Genomic DNA, 17,448 nt, shown 5'->3' on the forward strand with positions numbered 1-17,448 from the left:
CGGTTCATCAGGTGAAACAATTCACAGTCCTGCGCTGAATGGTTCATGACAATACACGTATACACGTAACATTGCACCCTACTTTGTATTCATGTGCAATTGGATTCATATTGCCACTAAATTTGATTGGCATTATATCCCTTACACTCCATGCAAAAAGACTATAATGTTGCATTCATAAAAGTGTCTATGGAAAGAACTGGAACGTGTTTTTTTTCTCAGGGTGTGGAGCAAAGCAAATAGAGAACCCAGAGTGGAGGAAGCAGAGTGATTATAGAAGGCTGCAGCTCAGCTCCTCTCACATATTCTGACTGGAAACCAGCAGCCCCATTTGGAAGAAATGGTCAGATTCACAGAAAAACATGTATCTGTAACGTGAATGTGGCCTCCGCCACGTTGGACATTTTCTGATAGCTTCTGCCATGGCTTTAGTCCCAGTCCTCTCACCTCCCTCTGTCCTCTACATGACTAACACATCCATCTTCCTCTCTCTGTATCTCCAGGCGGGTCTTCAGGATGGTAGCAGGGTGTGTGGGGGTGTCTGAGGACAGCAGCAGCAGACAGCAACAGTCATGGAGGTGGAGGGCACTACGGAGCCAGCCTTCGTGGATGTGGACCAGGGCCTGACTCTGGCTTGCATCGCCTTCCTCTGCCTGCTGCTGGTGGCCATGATCATCCGCTGCGCAAAGGTCATCATGGACCCCTACAGTGCGATCCCAACCTCCACATGGGAGGAACAGCACCTGGATGACTGACACACTCAAAAATGCATATGCAGAACATGCATGTGTTGCAACCATACAGGACAAATCGCTGCACAGAGAAGGAGGATGCTTCAAGTGTTCTGCAGTCAGGCAGTGTTTCTGTAATGCCTCCACACTCCATTTCATTCCCCAAATTGAGGAATGAAAAAATAAACAAAGTAAATATTTCACATTTATTTTAATAGCACCACCTTGAAGCATTTATTTTAAAATGATGAAGGAGCACGTAAGAGTGCATGCCTTTTGCTGTTTTCTCGCTTAAATACACTTTCTAGAATGGTTCTGCTGTGGTACAAGCCTGAAGAACCAGTTCTACTTTCTGAAACTGTTTTAAAGTATCTGTATTCTGAAAGGGATCTTTATAGTACCACTGTCATAAAGGTAGAACCAACCCCAGCAACTCTGCAGCGCCTTTTTGTTAATAGTAGAGAAATACATAGAAACCAGAAATGAACATGACACCCACGCATCTGGTAAGATGAATATTGGGAGGACAAAATATAAAGATTGCTTAATCCAAACATGAAGTGACTAGAGGGACAAAGAAAGTGAGAAGCTGCTGGGATTCTGTCTGCCAACAAAGCCATTGATGGAGTGACACTATTACAACCACAGAGTAAAGCACATAAACTTGGCTTTTTTAAATCTATCTAGAGATGTCTTCAGGAGCCCCAGGGCTGCCTTACATTCCTGTTGGACAAACAAAATTAGTAATGACAAGTGGACGCCATCCCTGACTGATCGCACTTTCCCTTTACTGTACAAACTGGAATGACAAATTAACTGAAGATGAACATGAAGAAGAAAAGTTACTAAACTTGTAAAGTTCTGGGGTTTTGCTTTTACGGCTTGCACACAATTGGAAAATGGACCAAAAGTGGAGACAACCTATCGTGACAAAATTAGAAAAAAACAAAAAACAAAGAAAACCCCAAAACTCACTCATCGTCAGAATGTTACTCAAACTTAAAGCATAATTCTGGTTTATTACAACCTGGTTCATTATAGTTTTGGTTAGTCACGAGGTTGAGCTGAGATCTGGAGCATGGTGAATTACAATATAGAGTGATAGAATTATCCTTCAAACTGCCTGTCAGCAAGTGTAAAGACACATCAAAATCCACAATCTAAACTATGAAAACAAGACCCATGTTGTGTGCAACCAGAATCATCCTATCATGGAATTCACACAAGCTTTGAAGAGACTGGCCTGTTTGATGAAGGTAGCCTTTATGTGCTGACAGGATACTGCACACAGTAGCAGCACTGTGCTGCTGTTGATGAGCTTAGAATTAGTGTACAATTGATACTATATTTTTTTCTACACAAAGTGTATGTTTAAGTGTTAGCATGGAGTTGCAAGGGTGTTCTACAATTTACAAGAAACAGATGTAACAATCACAATCACTCAAACATTCATTGTTGTCATCACTTTGCATTTAAATTGAGCAAAAACCAGAACTTGATGTTTCCATTAAGACATGGCAATTTTATTGGGACACTCCATTGATTTGAATCATTGCCCTTCACAATAGTCATAGATCAATAGAAAGCCAACAGCCCGATGTCTCATCCAAGCGCTTGAATGAGCCTTTCTTACCTCTGGAACAGAAATTGAAAGGTTTACCAGAGAGGATGGGTCAAGCAAAAGAAGCTATGAAGTTGCATTATGAGGATCCTTGACCCACACAAGGCTTTCAAGTCCGGATATCAGCCTCTGCTGCTGTTTATGGAGATGTGATACCAAATCACTGGAGTGTCCCTTTAAATCATGCAAGATATCAGTAAATTGTAGGAGGCCTTTGTCAGTTGATTTCAGAGTAAGCCACGCAGGCAGATTTTGTATGTTTTATAAACAATTATGACTTTCTTATAGGACTTGATTGACTTGTATTGCTTGAGATTCAGTGTCTGAGTATACCTATTGAACATTAACGCTCAGACAATCTGTAGCCGTTTAGCCTTTACAGTAGCAGTCATGCTTGATTATGTGCTACTGCCATGGCATGTCCTCTCCTGTTGTTGAAAAAAACTGTGCGCGCGTGCACACACACACACACACACACACACACACACACACACACACACACACACACACACACACACACACACACCATATGTCACAGCTCACGGCAGTATGAACACCCAGACACCATTGCTTCTCTTCATAAAACAGCTTTGTTTGATCTGCCTGTCTCAGCCATTAGTTTAGAACAAACTGATGTGTTCTTATTGCTGTCAGCTGAATCTGTGTCTGACTTATGTATCTGCATAGACAGCATTTATCATCTATGAAGTGACTGTCAGTTGCATGTTATGAAGTGCCTATGCTTACAATAAATCACAGAGCCATTTAGCACAATGCTGAGTTCCATATCAGCCCCCAAGTCCCTTTACCTTAAATTCCTTGGACAAGTGAACATATTTTGGATGGGAAAATGGCACATTATGCTTCACTTAAGGCAGCAGGGTTAAATAGCTGTGCTTATTCCTTTCCAGTGATCTCAGATATCCAGGAAAAAACAGTGAAGGGGGTGGGGGTCAGTGTGGAAGATAGCAGTTTACTGATACGCTTGACTTTAAAGTTGGATGGAGGTTATGAAGTAATATGCTGTATAACAATGAGGTGAAGCACCCTACATAGATCAGCAGTACTGCAGAGTGGAGAGGAGTGAAAAGTAACCCAGTTCCACTGAACATGGCTGCATCACGTTCCGGCTACCTACGCAGCTCTCCACTGTTTTTATGCTCCTGTTCTATTTTGCTGGAGCAGCTTCAGTTTCTAATTCCTGAAATTCACTGTGAATACACAGAAATACCTTTTTATTGGCTTGATGTGTTTCAGTTGTTCATCATTCTGTCTTGACACATATGCAGTAAAAGTAGAGTATTCCTACTACTGCATTTTCTTTTTAGAAATAAGTGTCAAAGACAGAGACAGAGAAGGAGAAAGAGAAGGAAAGAGACAGAGAGGGTTTTCTTGCTATTAAATTTCTTTCTCTTCGCTCTCTTTCGCCTTTTGCCAACAATAAAACTGCATCACAGCCAACATCTGGCAAGGAGTGGAACAGACAGCCTGGTCTGCTGAGTCTCAGCTGGTCAAGCCTCTGCTCACTCTGTCTCTGTGCTCTGAGATCACCATCACTGTGTTTAAAACAGCTGACTTTATTTGCTCTTTTTGAATAATTTTTCTCGGTCAGTTAGATAACAGAATGAGTAAAATACAGTGGTTGTATCACAGCTCTCAATACTTCTTGATACCAGTTATTTCCAACAGAGAGAAAAATATATGTTTCAGAGTTGATTGGCTTGGGGTTGTTAAGTTTTTTAAAATGTAGCTACAAACCATCTGTTTACACATCTAAATGAGCTGAAACTGTGCGTTCATGCTTGTAAGAAACATGTCTGCTAAAGAACAAACACTCAACTGATTCACTTTCAGTGGACATTGAGCGGACTGGTGCCATGCAGCCAGGTTCAGTGGGACCGTGAGGGATGACACAGCCTGTATTCAGTGTTGCATCTGCAGGCTTTGCTAGGCCTCCACTAGAGGCCCAATAACTGGCACATAAATGAACGAGTGAGTGGGTGAGGACTTTTTTGGATCCTTGAGGTGCTTCATGTCTAAAAAAGAATGGAGTCCAGTAAAATAAAGATCATGAATTACAAACCTCCCAAAAGTACTTGTCTTTTGTGTGCTTTATAACTGAACATAAATGAAGCTGGAAGTTAATCTCCTCTTACTTTGGACATGTAATTGGGTCACACCAAAAGCCTGATGAAATTTCATTCAGTACTTATCCATGGGGAACCTCCTGCCAGCCCCAGGGCCTCTTACATCAACTTCTATCTCACATTGACCAATTGGTACAGAGATGGAAATCTCTAGTTGTGCACAGACTGAAGGGCATATTCTGCACATTCAACTATCCACAGAGCTTTGAAGGTCAAGGTCAAGGTACGTACAGTATATTATGATAATGAGGTCTACATTGTGAGAATGTAAAACAGTGATTTAATTTGCCTTGACAGTTAAATTGTGTCCTGTTTCTCTTTTTCCTTTAACCTTGGCTGTGTGCTGGCAGCCTGCTGTCTGCCTCAGCTCTGTCTATGAAAAGGTTGGCCTTCCTCACATGTTGAGCATGCTTAAGGGGGCACAGAGCACCGTTTACAGCATTCAGTATGCTGGGTGTGTGAGTGCCTCCTGCTAACATCTCTCTGGCATTTACATCTAACTGCAAATTCTGCATGAGTGAATATTTCACAACAAGTCCAGATCTCCACCAGGAGAGCCACAGAAAACTGAAATATTACCATTGATGGACAAAGCCACAGTCAGTGTCATAACTAACTTTTTATGGGGTAAAACTGCTTTCTGAGTTCATGTCATATAATGCTTTTTATGAGTTAAAGTTATAGGATACTAAATGGCCAAAAGTAAACATTTAGGTTCATCTTTCAGACAGTTGTGACAGAGAAGTGTTCAATACATTCTGAAATGAATTATCATATGAACAAATAATGCAACGCTATTGTTAAACTGTGTAATAAAAGCTGAACTTAATATGTAAATATGTAATGTTATTTAATGTTATTTTTATTTAATTCCAACAGCTTTTTTCTTTTTCTTTTTTCTTTTTTTACAAAGTCTACTTTTATTTCCCAGTTTTTTCACTCTTCATTTAAACATTGACATGTGAGCAGGCAGCCAACCACAAAACTATCTCTTTTCTGTCAAAATGACCCCTATCAAGGTGAAGCTGTGACCACTTAGTGTTCAAAGACAGCTGATGTGTCTCTTGTGTCTCACACAGAACACACACCCGATCTTCTGGGTGACAGTCCTGTCCTTCGACCATCCAACCACATCGCCTTCCTGCAAACACAGACTTTCTCACTCCTTATACTCCGTCATTTGATGAGTTGATGGTGAGAACAGGCTGTCTCTTGAAGTCTATTGAACTATCCTGCATGTTGAAAAATGACACTGAAGGGGTGAAGTGTCACCAAGGAGTCCTGACCAAGTCTCTGTATGTGATGAGCTGGGAGTGAGAGCATGTTGACCGAACTCCTCCTCGTATGGACTCCACAACTACTATTTTCAAAGTCAGTAATGAGCCTTCAACTCAACTATAATAAAATGTCTTTTTAAACTAATGAGCCAGTGACAGCCCCATCACCAGTGTAAACAATAACACATAATGATGCAGGTCAAGTGTGCAAACTGGTATATAAAACACATTTCAGAAAGTGTCAAAGAAAAAATAAAACATAGCCACAGCTGAGTGTGATTATTGTTAATGATTGCTTACGAGGTGCATCAGCAGTCAGTCACTCAGCAGTCTTCTACTGTTTAACACATCAACAGATCTCAGAATAGGCCGAATAATTAATGAATTGGTATTTCCTTTGCTGCTTGAATATGCAAATGACAGTTAACAGTTCCGTGTGCATGAGAATGTTTGATGACTATAAATGAAGTTCTAGATTCATCCTGCTGTGTGTGAGTAAACGATTTATTGTTTCATATCTTTCTAACGTTGTTGAAATGGGAAATCAAAGGTGTCTCTGCCAACCCTAAAAGTAAGGATCGCAATACATCATTTAAACTGCAGAACATCAAAATCAATTCTCATTTTCATCTGAAGAGGTGGTCAATTACAGGTTGTGGTACAACCGCTGCGTTCCTCCTGTCTGGCCTCAGATGAACAGCCACATACAGCCTGGTCGAGATTCCAAATTTATTGGCAATTTGGGAGAGAGAAAAACTGTTGAAATATGTTTCAGTGCATCACTTTCAAGTAAGAATAGTTGGTATATACAGAACTAACTAACTATTGCTCTGAACAGTGTCAGACATCTGTGGCAGATGGTGCGGGTCTGTGCCTCGACAGGGACTCAGAGCCTCGTGGATAAGCTGACCAACACAGTTACTAAGAACAGTTAAGAGTGTGCTTCTGTGTTGGCAGCGAGAAGTGGAACAACAGCCAAGACCACTGACTGAAAAGTCTGAAGACGGTGAGGATTGGCTGAATCCCTGTCCTCCAGCGACTGACAAAAAGAGTGTGCGTGCAGTCGGGCTTTTGTTTTCGGTGTTCTCCTGCACCATTCCAACCCCCCCCCCCCCCCCCGTCACCCAGAGGAACAGTCAAAAGTCATGACGTCACGAGTGATGAAGTAAAATTCAACAGAGCGTTCACCAACTGTGAACAGTGAGTGTGATGTTCACAGTCTGCTGTGATACAGTGCGAAACAGGGTGATGACACACCCTGAAAATAACGACTTCTTCATTTCAGGGCCGGATTAACCTTCACAGGGACACCAGGACAAAAACAAGCTGTGTGCTCCTATTGAAGTAAATGCGAGAGAGATTATGTGTATCTACAGTTTTGTTTTGCTTTGTGTTCATTAAGTACAGTACTTCAGGTCGACCTCACAAATTAGGAATTGGAATTCATTATCTGTAACTTTCTGAAGGAAAAATAGAAGATGTAGGATCCACTGTCCCTGAAGTGCAACTAATTTTGCATTCAGATCACAAATGCCACATTTCATTAGTACCTTCCTCTTAAATCGCCAGTTACAGGGCTCTTACACTTTCATCATGAGCAAGCTGCTGGGATTCTTGGGAGGTGAAAATAGGAGATGTGGCTGTTGATCAGAGGCCAGCCAGGAGCAATGCAGCTGATGTAACAAAGGCCATAACTGACTAACGCTTCAGATGAAAATGAAAATTGATTTTGATGTTCTGCAGATGAAATGGTATATTACAGTCCTTACTTTTATTGCTGGCAGAAACACGTTTAATTTCCTTCTACGACAATGTGACGATGATGTGAAACAAAAAATCATTTACTCACAAACAAAGAAGATAAATGTGGGGCTTCATGTATTGTTCTTCCACATTCTCCTTCAGCTTTGTTTGACAATACAAAGTCGTTCAATGGGCTTTAAACACATCGGCAAAGGAAACGTCATAAGTAAGGAATTATTAATGGATCAAATAACTGTGTGCAATGTAAAAGTCTGTCATGTAGAGATAAATGGAGAATGGAGAATTTTCACCAACACTGCAGATCCTCTCAGCTCTACCGAGCTTTTTAGCCTCTTTCAGCTCTTTGTTTGATTTGACAGCCTCTAACTTTACTCTTTAGGTTCAGTCTCTCTGCTCTCATCAAGCTCTTTTCTGGCAGCAGCAGGCAGCTGTGGTCAGTGGCAAAGCTTTGACAAGGCCATTCTACATCACCTTTCCAGTGCCAAGACAGGCAAAGCTAGCAACTAGCTCGTAAACACATTGGAATATTTAGTAGCTTAAGAGCCAGACACAGCTCCCAGGAGTTGGAGGAGACCAAAACAGAGGTAAAAGGAGAGTGACTGTTGGATTTTAATTCATTAGGTGGACACAACGATAACTCCAACTGAATGCTGATGCTCAGTCCTCCATGTCTGCTGCATATACTGTTTCCAAATAGGCTCAGCATATCAGTTTTATGTGATACTGTGTAAATGTTGTGTTAACAACCTCTGCTGTCCCAGAGTTTAACTCTGTCTTACATAAAACCATGGTGGTCAGTGCACCATCATCAGTTTACCCTTTTTAATGAGCTGCATTCGTTGAAAGGTCGACACTGAGATCTAACAATGCTTCATGCTGAACACAGGAGACGTGGACAGGAGTAAAATGATCGCTTTGTGTCTTATGATCATGTGATGATATTCTTTATGACACATTTATTCCCATGAAGAGTTGGATACACGCACGCACACACACTTTCACATCCCCCATAAGGTATTGGCCTGCCACATGTAAGGCTGTCCAGCCAGCACCATCGAGGCTGAGAAAACCTCTGCCTACAGTGTGACTGACAAGACCACAGTGACTCAGGAGCCTTGCTGGTGTTATCTCAAAGATATCTGTCACATGGTTTCCTCTCAGGTGTGAAATTGTCCTCTAAATTCTCCACAGCAAATCACAGGGAACTCACTGAGAGTGCGAGAGGAAGGGAGGGGTGAAGTCTAAAATCCCTGTGGGTCTTGGAGAGCAGAAAGTGCCTGAATAATTACACTGACACGGGTTCTCCAAAGCTCTAGGATGGGATGGCTGGGTGGGGGTGGAATGGATGATGTGGCTGGAGGGTATTCGTGCTGAGGTGGAAAAGAGGACCAAAATATCCTTCTCAAGTGTGTTGCCTTACTGACATTTTACTAAACTGTAAAAACACACCAGTGAGCCACACTGTTGCACTGGCTGACATGTTTCCTTTATTACCATGAAGGCTATAGTTTATTTTGGCTCAGTCTCACATACACAGTCCTGTTTTTTGAACCTCTGCTTCCAGTATTTGTGTGAAGTTAGGCTGACCATGTGCTGACTCCTGCTCTGTACTCAACACACTGACATGTATCAGTCTTCTTACTTTCCTCGTGGAAAGAAAATGAATGAGCCTATTTCTCAAAATGGTAAAGTATTTATTGAAGGGAACGCACTAAAATGATTGTGGTAGTGAGGGGGGCTGATCCTTATGTTTCACATCCCACTGGCATTGAGGTTTTCTCTGAACCCTTCTCTTGGCTTAAAAAAACATGCAGACCCTCCCCACAACATGTCAAAATAAAATAAATAAAATAAAGTTCAACAACAAATTGGTGTTACTTGTTTAATTAATCTTAATATCTTCATGGAACCAACATACACATTAATTAAGATTAATGATCCTGATACCGAGACAGAACTGCTGTCCTGTTAATATGTCAAAGTACACATACTGTATGAACAAGGGCATGGATGAAGCTGTCTTTTTTTGATGTACCTTGTTATGCAACTAGCACAACTTCTCAAGAACTACTTGAGTACACTTAAGTGGATTTGAAGGTGACAAAAATAGCACAAAGTGTACTTAGTTCAGTCTTCAAAAAGTGTCATTTAAGTATAATAGTTTTCAGCTGGGGCCCCACCTTCAGGCAAAATGGAAAGACCATACTGTACCTTTTCTCTGTAAATGTCCCCTGATCATCACCAACATGACTGAAGAACGAAAACTAAATAGTATATCAGCAGATTATGGTGTGTACAGCAGACAATGGTGAGACAAAATATGATTTACAACGTTTCAGACGCAGCCTGATCAATCAAAATAACTGAACAGAGAGATCTTAGAAGTGCAAACATTTGGAAACAAGGCTTTGTTCAGGAAGTCTCATTTTTACAGTCTGTCAGCCTCGTTAGAGAATCAACTGCTTCCACTGGTTAATAATCTGCCAGCTGTTTTCCAGGGAGCGGTTCATTTTCCATCACAGAAGCTTGACTAGTCAGGCCTAGAGCGCTGCACAGCCATCCATTTCTGTGCAGCAGTCTGTCAATTTCTTGGCAGACCATGGACCACAAGCTACTTTGGTCAGACTGGGGTGGTGGGTTGTTTGGAGTGCAAATTGCATTCAGAGGGGGGTGCTATAAAAATTCCCATTTCTTCCCTCTCATCTCCTCCCAATGAAAACATGATGTATTCTGGACAAAATACACATTTACACAAACACACTCAGACCTGCTCTTGCCTCTAGTTAATTTATTCATTAATTCTTTACTTACATTTCATTGCCAAAGTGAAGGTCAGCTTCAGGCTAATGTCAGCTTTCAGTCAGTAATGTTTTTCTGCTCCACCTTGTCGTTTCCCTTAAGTAAACAATTGGCAACAGTCTATAAATTCCATTTTCTATCTAGATTGATATCAAAAACTCCTCTGCTCTTAAGTCTGTCCATATGTATTGGACTGTAGATGCATCTGAGAATACTTCAGCATGTGCGTCACAGTTAACTGCATATATTAGCCCTTATTTCAAACACAGAGTGACTATTTGACTATTCTTTTTAAGTGTCTGTCATTTGGCTGTTTTTGCTACAACATTTGGCTAAATTCTTTTAATGTGAGCCTTGATAGCCTTTTTTAATTTTCTGGGTTTTGTTTATTGAATTTATTGGAGGTAAAGGTATGCCACTTTAAATCAAATGAATTAAAGTGAAATAAAAAGGGAAATTCAGTCAGATTACACACTATGAGTTTCTTGTAATTACATAGTTATGCTTTGATTTAGTTTCATATATGTTATAGGAGGCAAGAGCTGTTTTGCGTTTTGGAAGTATTACTACTAATACTACTGCTACTCCTACTACTACCAGTAATGATAACAATATTTATATTACAGTATTGATTGATTGACACATGATCCCAGACTCCGGGCTAAGCCCCTTATCGTCACTGACAAGAACAAGCCCTGGTTCACTGACCACCATCACTGGCCTCTCTGCTGTTATTAATGGAAATCAATACTTGGTAATTAGGCATTTTTAAGGTGTTCCTGCATCAGCAGATCTGCCCTCTGAGAGAGCCTCACACTAGATTTGTCCTCTCTATGTCCACAAGCAAGTGGACACCATTGATTGCCAGCAGGATGCTGGCGCTACAGTCCAGTAGCTATTCATAGAGTTCTCACCTTCTCCTCACTTCCCCTTCTGTTTCAGGAGAGACTCTGCACTTGCAGGTGCAGGAGCCTGAGGGGTCCTGTTTGAAAGCTCATCCATGCAGCACTTCCAGTATTTACATTTGAGCATGAACGCTCCTACTTAAAATAATCTCAATGGTATTTTGAGCTTTAAGCCACATTTCTGAACTGGCCAACTGGGCATGTAATGGTGGTTATATGGGGTGAAATGGTTTTTCTGTTTCTGTTCAAAGATAGGCTTTGGCATCAGATTTTAGACCAATGGTTAATTTCAGTGTCCCTTCAGCTGCTGGTATCACAGCAGACCATTTGCACAGACATCTTACTGACATGCTTATACTTGGGAGGGCTAAAACAGTGTGTTTGAGAGACTGATGCATTTACATTTTTTCAACATTTTTCAACCTCTCAAGGAGGCAACCAGATTTCAGTCTGTCTCTGTAGCTTCTTGGTTGCATTTACACGTGATTTTTTGATATGTTGTTTACCAGCTAGTCCTTAATCTTGCTTGATGTTGGTTCTGAGCAGGTAGTATACTGTTGCTGGAAATTAGGTTGATGAGCAGTACTTGGTAGAGTACTGAGAGTCCTTAGTAATTACTTGAGTAAAGAGTACAAAGTACAATTACGCCCACAAAAATTTCTCAAGTGAAAATCAAAATCACCATTTCATAAGTATGAAAGTACTTGGTAAAGAAACTCCTCAAAGTTATTTTGTGTTTTAATACTGTGTGTGTGGGCTGGGGATCTTTACATGTCCAAGCCAAATTTCACATCTTCGAGCTAGAGTCCAAGCCAAGTCTCAAGTCTTTGGTCAAGAGTCTTTTTAGAAAAATAAATGTCAGGTACATCTGCTGGACATCAGGTTAGAAATAGCCACTGTGTAACTTCAATCAGGAGAGACAAGTGAAGATATTTTTTATTATAACAGATGATATGTGTGATCATTAAGTCTTGTCAAAAAAAAGTCTTTGGTGTCTAGACTCTATAGGGAGATTTTATAAGTGTGGGACGTCTGCCCTGAGCAGCAGCAAGATAAATCCCTCCATGGAGTCCAGACACTGGTGGGGTTGGTGGCTGATAGCTTTGCTGAGATGGATTGGCTGATGAGGAAGATGAAATGATGAAGCTGAACACCTGCAAAGACTGGGTGGTGATGGGGAGGTGGAGGAGCGTGAACAATATAAATTGGAAATAATATAAAGTCTTACTGTGGCAATAGCACAGGAGCAGCCCATCATTGAATCCAGCGGTCAGCTGACTTAGATGTTTGTGTGGCCTGCACAGACTGAATACACTTTTAATAGCAAGTGACAGTATTTCTGCCAGTTGTGAAACATGGCCACCAGTGGAATAGAGCGCAGCTACTGGAGTTACGTTGGTAGAACAAACGAACATTAAATTGAAAATTGCTGCAAAGAAACTGACTTAGATAACAGCATTAGCTATGGACACCAGCTGGTGGTGTGCATTAAGAAGAAATGGATGTTCTTCTCCCTGTTGGATGAGATAAACCAAATGCCAGCAGTCAGGGCAACTCAGAGTCAGCAGGCTGATATTTGAGGATTCTTCAACTCCTGACATTTTACCAATTCACTGAGTTTTATTCCTGCTTTCATCTCTGACTCTGCCCCTGTCGACCTTCACAGCCTGCAGGGAGCCAGCTTCACAGTTGGAATTCCACCTGCTTCGTCATTAACACACACACACATGCACGCACACACGCACGCACGCGCGCACACACACACACACACACACACACACACACACACACACACCCGCTACACTAATATCCACTGCAACAGCTCATGATGTAGAATAGAGTCTCAAATAATAGTTTTCATCATCTTACACTGGAGGTTTGTCCTCCACCTGTGTTGTGCTCACTCATCTCCACGATTCAGCTCTTCAGTATTTTCTTTCATATATTCTTGTTTCAGTAGGTCTGATTTTGCTTTCTTACATTGTTTTTGGATTCGATTCATCTCATAGAGGTATGTTTTGGGGTGAGAGTAATATTACTGGAACTTTGGGCATGGAACAAAAAATAAATCAAGGCAGTGCACTCCACCATCAGTCACACAGATGTTTTGGAGAGTATAGCAGCATGCATCACCAACCATGCACCCTGCGTCGTGTCTGAGCGTCTGGTGTGAAAGTCTGCGAAGGCACTGCGGCACTGGCTCCAGAATTCATCTGTGACACATGAAGTTCACCTTTGTGCACCTTTTTCTTTATTTTCTGTTTGTTTGTTTTGATTGACACACACTATTGAATTCAGTGTTAACATCCACAGCATCAAGCAGCATGTGAACATCAAAGCAGCCTGCTGTGCAGTGAAAGAGGATTGCTACAGAGGGAAATATCAGGAAGACACTAATTCAGGAGCAAAGCAGTGAAAATGAAAAGCTGACAGTGGGAAAACAGAGCGGTTCATCTCATCCCAACAGATACAACATGCTGAACATCTGCCAGGCTTTCTATGCGTCTGAGGAGTGTGTGACCACTATGATGAATCAATAGGAGAGATGATGTAGTTTCTGGTACAGAGAGTGCATTTACACGTTATTTTGCACAGATTTTTATTCACTCTTTTAAATAAATGGCAACTGTTTTCCCAAGAAGAACAACAGCATCAGTTGTTTTGCATGTGCCCCAAAATGTTCACGTTCTAAGCTCTGCAGCAGCTATAGCAACTATGACTGGAACAAAGAAGGAAGTCAGGTGACGCTATTGTGACGTTCATGCAGGGAGACGGTCGGTATGGATGGATGAGTCAACAGAACATCACACCTTAACAACATATTCTAAAGCAATAGCACTGAAATGGCCCAGTACACATGACGTATGATAATATCGTATTTAAATTAAGACATATGGAAGAAAAAAACAAGAAAAGATTGTAGAAAATGTTTTATACAATAACGGAATAGAAATGCAATACCAATACAGCACATCGTACAGTGACCATGCATTGTCCAGGTACTCACAGAGCAAGAGTGTCAGCTTAACAGACTTTTCACTATTTCATCATCTCTGAACAAGATGCGCAACTTTATCAAATTGTGATACAAAGGAGACCAAAGTAAAGGCATTGTACTTTCTGTTGATCTTCCTCATGAGTTGACAGCCAGTTTCCAGATGTGGTTTAGGTAAAATTTTACAGAATTGACATTACAAAACATTATTCTGAGATTCACTTTAGGTGATGTAACCCCAGGTCATCAGGTGTTTCAGGTCTTTCAACATCAAGTCAAGCCAAGTCAGTGACTGATTCCATATTTACAGAAAGTCATTTTATAAACCCCAGTATCACAAATCACAGATTTGCCCCTAACAGTGTCACAATCTGTACAGCATGCAACCCTCTTAATTATTAGAGCCTTGAGTCAAGTAATGAAAACCTACATGAAAAACAGAGAAACCAATGGTGGTAATAGCTTAAACATTACTAGTTACCCGGTTAAAAATATAATAAGTAATGTAACTATTTGAATTACTTCATCAAAGTTATGTAATTTATTACATTTGATTACTTTTAATTACTTTTCTAACAAATGTTTAAAACTAGGAAATCAAGCTGAAAAGGCAGGCAGCCACAACAGTACTTAGCGCTGAGACATAAATATGGAGCAGTGGATTGGCACCAAGCTAAATATAAAGCTAAATGACACCTTGAACACACATGAATAACAGCTACATTAACTTACCTGTAGATGTTTCCTCAGATTGAGCATTTCGATGATGACAGCATGTTCATCAACAAGCTTTACACTGTGCAGGAATGTGATGACCAAGAGAATCAGTCAAGAACGACGCTCAACATGACTGGAGCCTGTCCAGACGTACAGACAGCTCCTTGTGGACCATCCTACTCTTGATGGCATTGCACTCAAAGGTGTCCCAGTGGTTTTGCTGACCTACGATGTCTGGAAATATCCCATCAGAAGGAATTCCTGCACAACCAAAAGATGCAGCAGAGTGATTGTTACATTCTAGCTTTGTACCAAAACAATATGTTACATTTGGATATAACTCTTTTGTAATGCCCAACATTTTGATTAGTAAATGTGATTACATTTTTTTCACTGTAACAGATTACATTTATTCGTGATTGAATTATTTGACCCTGTTACATATAGCTGGTTACTGCAGCACTGTATAACATTCATATTCCAGATGGAGTGCTGAGATAGATCGCATTCGGTCATTAAAATTATTATTATTGTTGTTTTTTGTATCAGTTCTATTTTAGCTTCTATATCCATTGTCTCAGAATTGGAGTTGTGGAGTTTAATCCCAACTGTGCCCCTGTTGTAGTTTGGATGCTCATTATCTGATGGTCTCTCTGTGGTCCCAGATGTTTCTGGACTCCCTGGAAATGCTGCAGGACATGATCATTCCTCCACACCACAGACACTGACAGGGAGCTGTGAACACAGACATGCATGCAATGCAGCTGCACAATGCATTAGGCACACACACACACACACACACACACACACACACACACACACACACACACACACGCTGGGACATTACATAGACTTACCCTAATCATAACCACTATTTGCCAAACTCTAACCATAACCTTAGTTTTCATCCTAAAATTTGATGATTTACATTATGAGGACTTGCTTATTGTCCCCATTAGGAAGGTGAATCCCTGCAATGTGACTGTGTAAACAGATTTGTGTCCCCACAATGTGAGCAATATGGCCACACACACATACACACACACACACACACACACACACACACACACACACACACACACACAGCCGCCAACTCATTGAGCTAATGCAGCAATAAAATTGAGTGTTGATGACTTTTAGTAAGTTCATTTAAGTCTATCAGCATGTCTTATTACATTACAGCACATCTGCATCCATAATGCAACAAGCCAGAAGGACAAACAGCCTCAGCTGCCACAGTAAGAACACTGTGATCCACTGTCCACTGGCAGCATGATGACATGATTTTTATTCTCAGTGATTATTTATTCATCACCTCTCGTCCATCTAAACGTCACTCACCCTGTTGGTTTCCACCTGCATAATTAAAGCAGCCTGAGTAATCTCTGATTCTGCTCTGTATGAGATCTCAGACATGTGTTTATTGACTCACTGTAAAAGATAAGGATGGTGTTATTCTATATTTTTTAAGACCAAAACCAACAGTGCACTGGTCCATGTCTCAATGCTTTGTGACTTCCCGACCCTGTCTGTACCGCTCAGCTCTAAGCCCACTGTTTGTGCTGAGACTCATAAATACACAAAATACATTTTGGTTTTAAAAACAGTCAGTAATTTCGAGAACAGCTGCCACTGTTGTTTTAGGTAAACAGTACTCAAACTGGGGGAAATAGTGTTGTGTTTTAATATGTTTTTTATTTGCTAAATCAGTCCCCCTACTTCTGTGGACTTATCACTAACACTTCCAGATGGTCCCTGGCTGATATCACGTTAATGCATCATGACGACTGTCAGAAAAACAAAAGAAGATGCAGAATGTCGCTCTTTCCAAGTGATTTGGACAAAGATTATTTTTTGTTGAAGTAAAAGACAAACCAGTGTGTCTCAGTGACTTTGTGGGGACAAGCTCGCAGTGATTAAAATGGCTAATCTTGAGCATCACTAGAGCTCAAAACATCCTAAACTGGATGAGCTGCAAGGACAAATGTGATTGAATAAAACGCTCTTCAGCAAAATTTAGTTCCAACGTAAGAGACAGTGTTATGTTTAGTGGTGAGCGAGCTCATAGCTAAGAAGCTGAAACTTCATTCAGAAGGAGACTTTGTGAAGGAATACCTTGTTGCTGCTGCAGAACTGCTAGAACTGGACAATTGTGCCAAAGTGTCAGTTTGTCTGGAATAATTCACAGAAATGAAGGAAAACCTGTGGTGGAAACTCAGTGATAGCAAATCTGTGATTTGACCTCTCAGATCTGAACCTCAAGCTCCAGCAGCTTCTCAGCTCTCTGCTTTCAAATGTGAAATCATCTGAAGTGACAGTAAAGCTGTGGCGACAGCAACTGGAAAGAGGAAACACTGAACATGTTCCTGCTCTGCAAGAAGAAAAGTCCGCTGTGACATCTGAATATGCTGCTGAGTGAGAAAACTCCTTCAGGCATTTGGTGAGAGTTTCAGGACATGAAAAGAAAACAAAAGGAACTGAACATATTTGTT

The 17,448-nt window shown here is 40.9% G+C and overlaps 1 protein-coding gene across 1 annotated transcript; it reads left to right on the forward strand.

Moving 5' to 3' along the window:
- The first annotated feature begins 556 nt into the window (after positions 1-556).
- ctxnd1 (cortexin domain containing 1) lies at positions 557-886 on the forward strand. The gene has a single exon (XM_076737038.1). The coding sequence runs from the start codon at positions 573-575 to the stop codon at positions 753-755; it is 183 nt and encodes a 60-aa protein (XP_076593153.1). The 5' UTR covers positions 557-572; the 3' UTR covers positions 756-886.
- Positions 887-17,448: the final 16,562 nt, after the last annotated feature.

The sequence above is a fragment of the Chaetodon auriga genome, chromosome 1, assembly GCF_051107435.1.
Source record: "Chaetodon auriga isolate fChaAug3 chromosome 1, fChaAug3.hap1, whole genome shotgun sequence".
Taxonomy (NCBI): Eukaryota; Metazoa; Chordata; class Actinopteri; order Chaetodontiformes; family Chaetodontidae; genus Chaetodon; species Chaetodon auriga.

Coding starts and splice junctions, on each gene's coding strand:
- ctxnd1 (XM_076737038.1), top strand. CDS start 573: ATGGAGGTGGAGGGCACTACGGAGCCAGCCTTCGTGGATGTGGACCAG.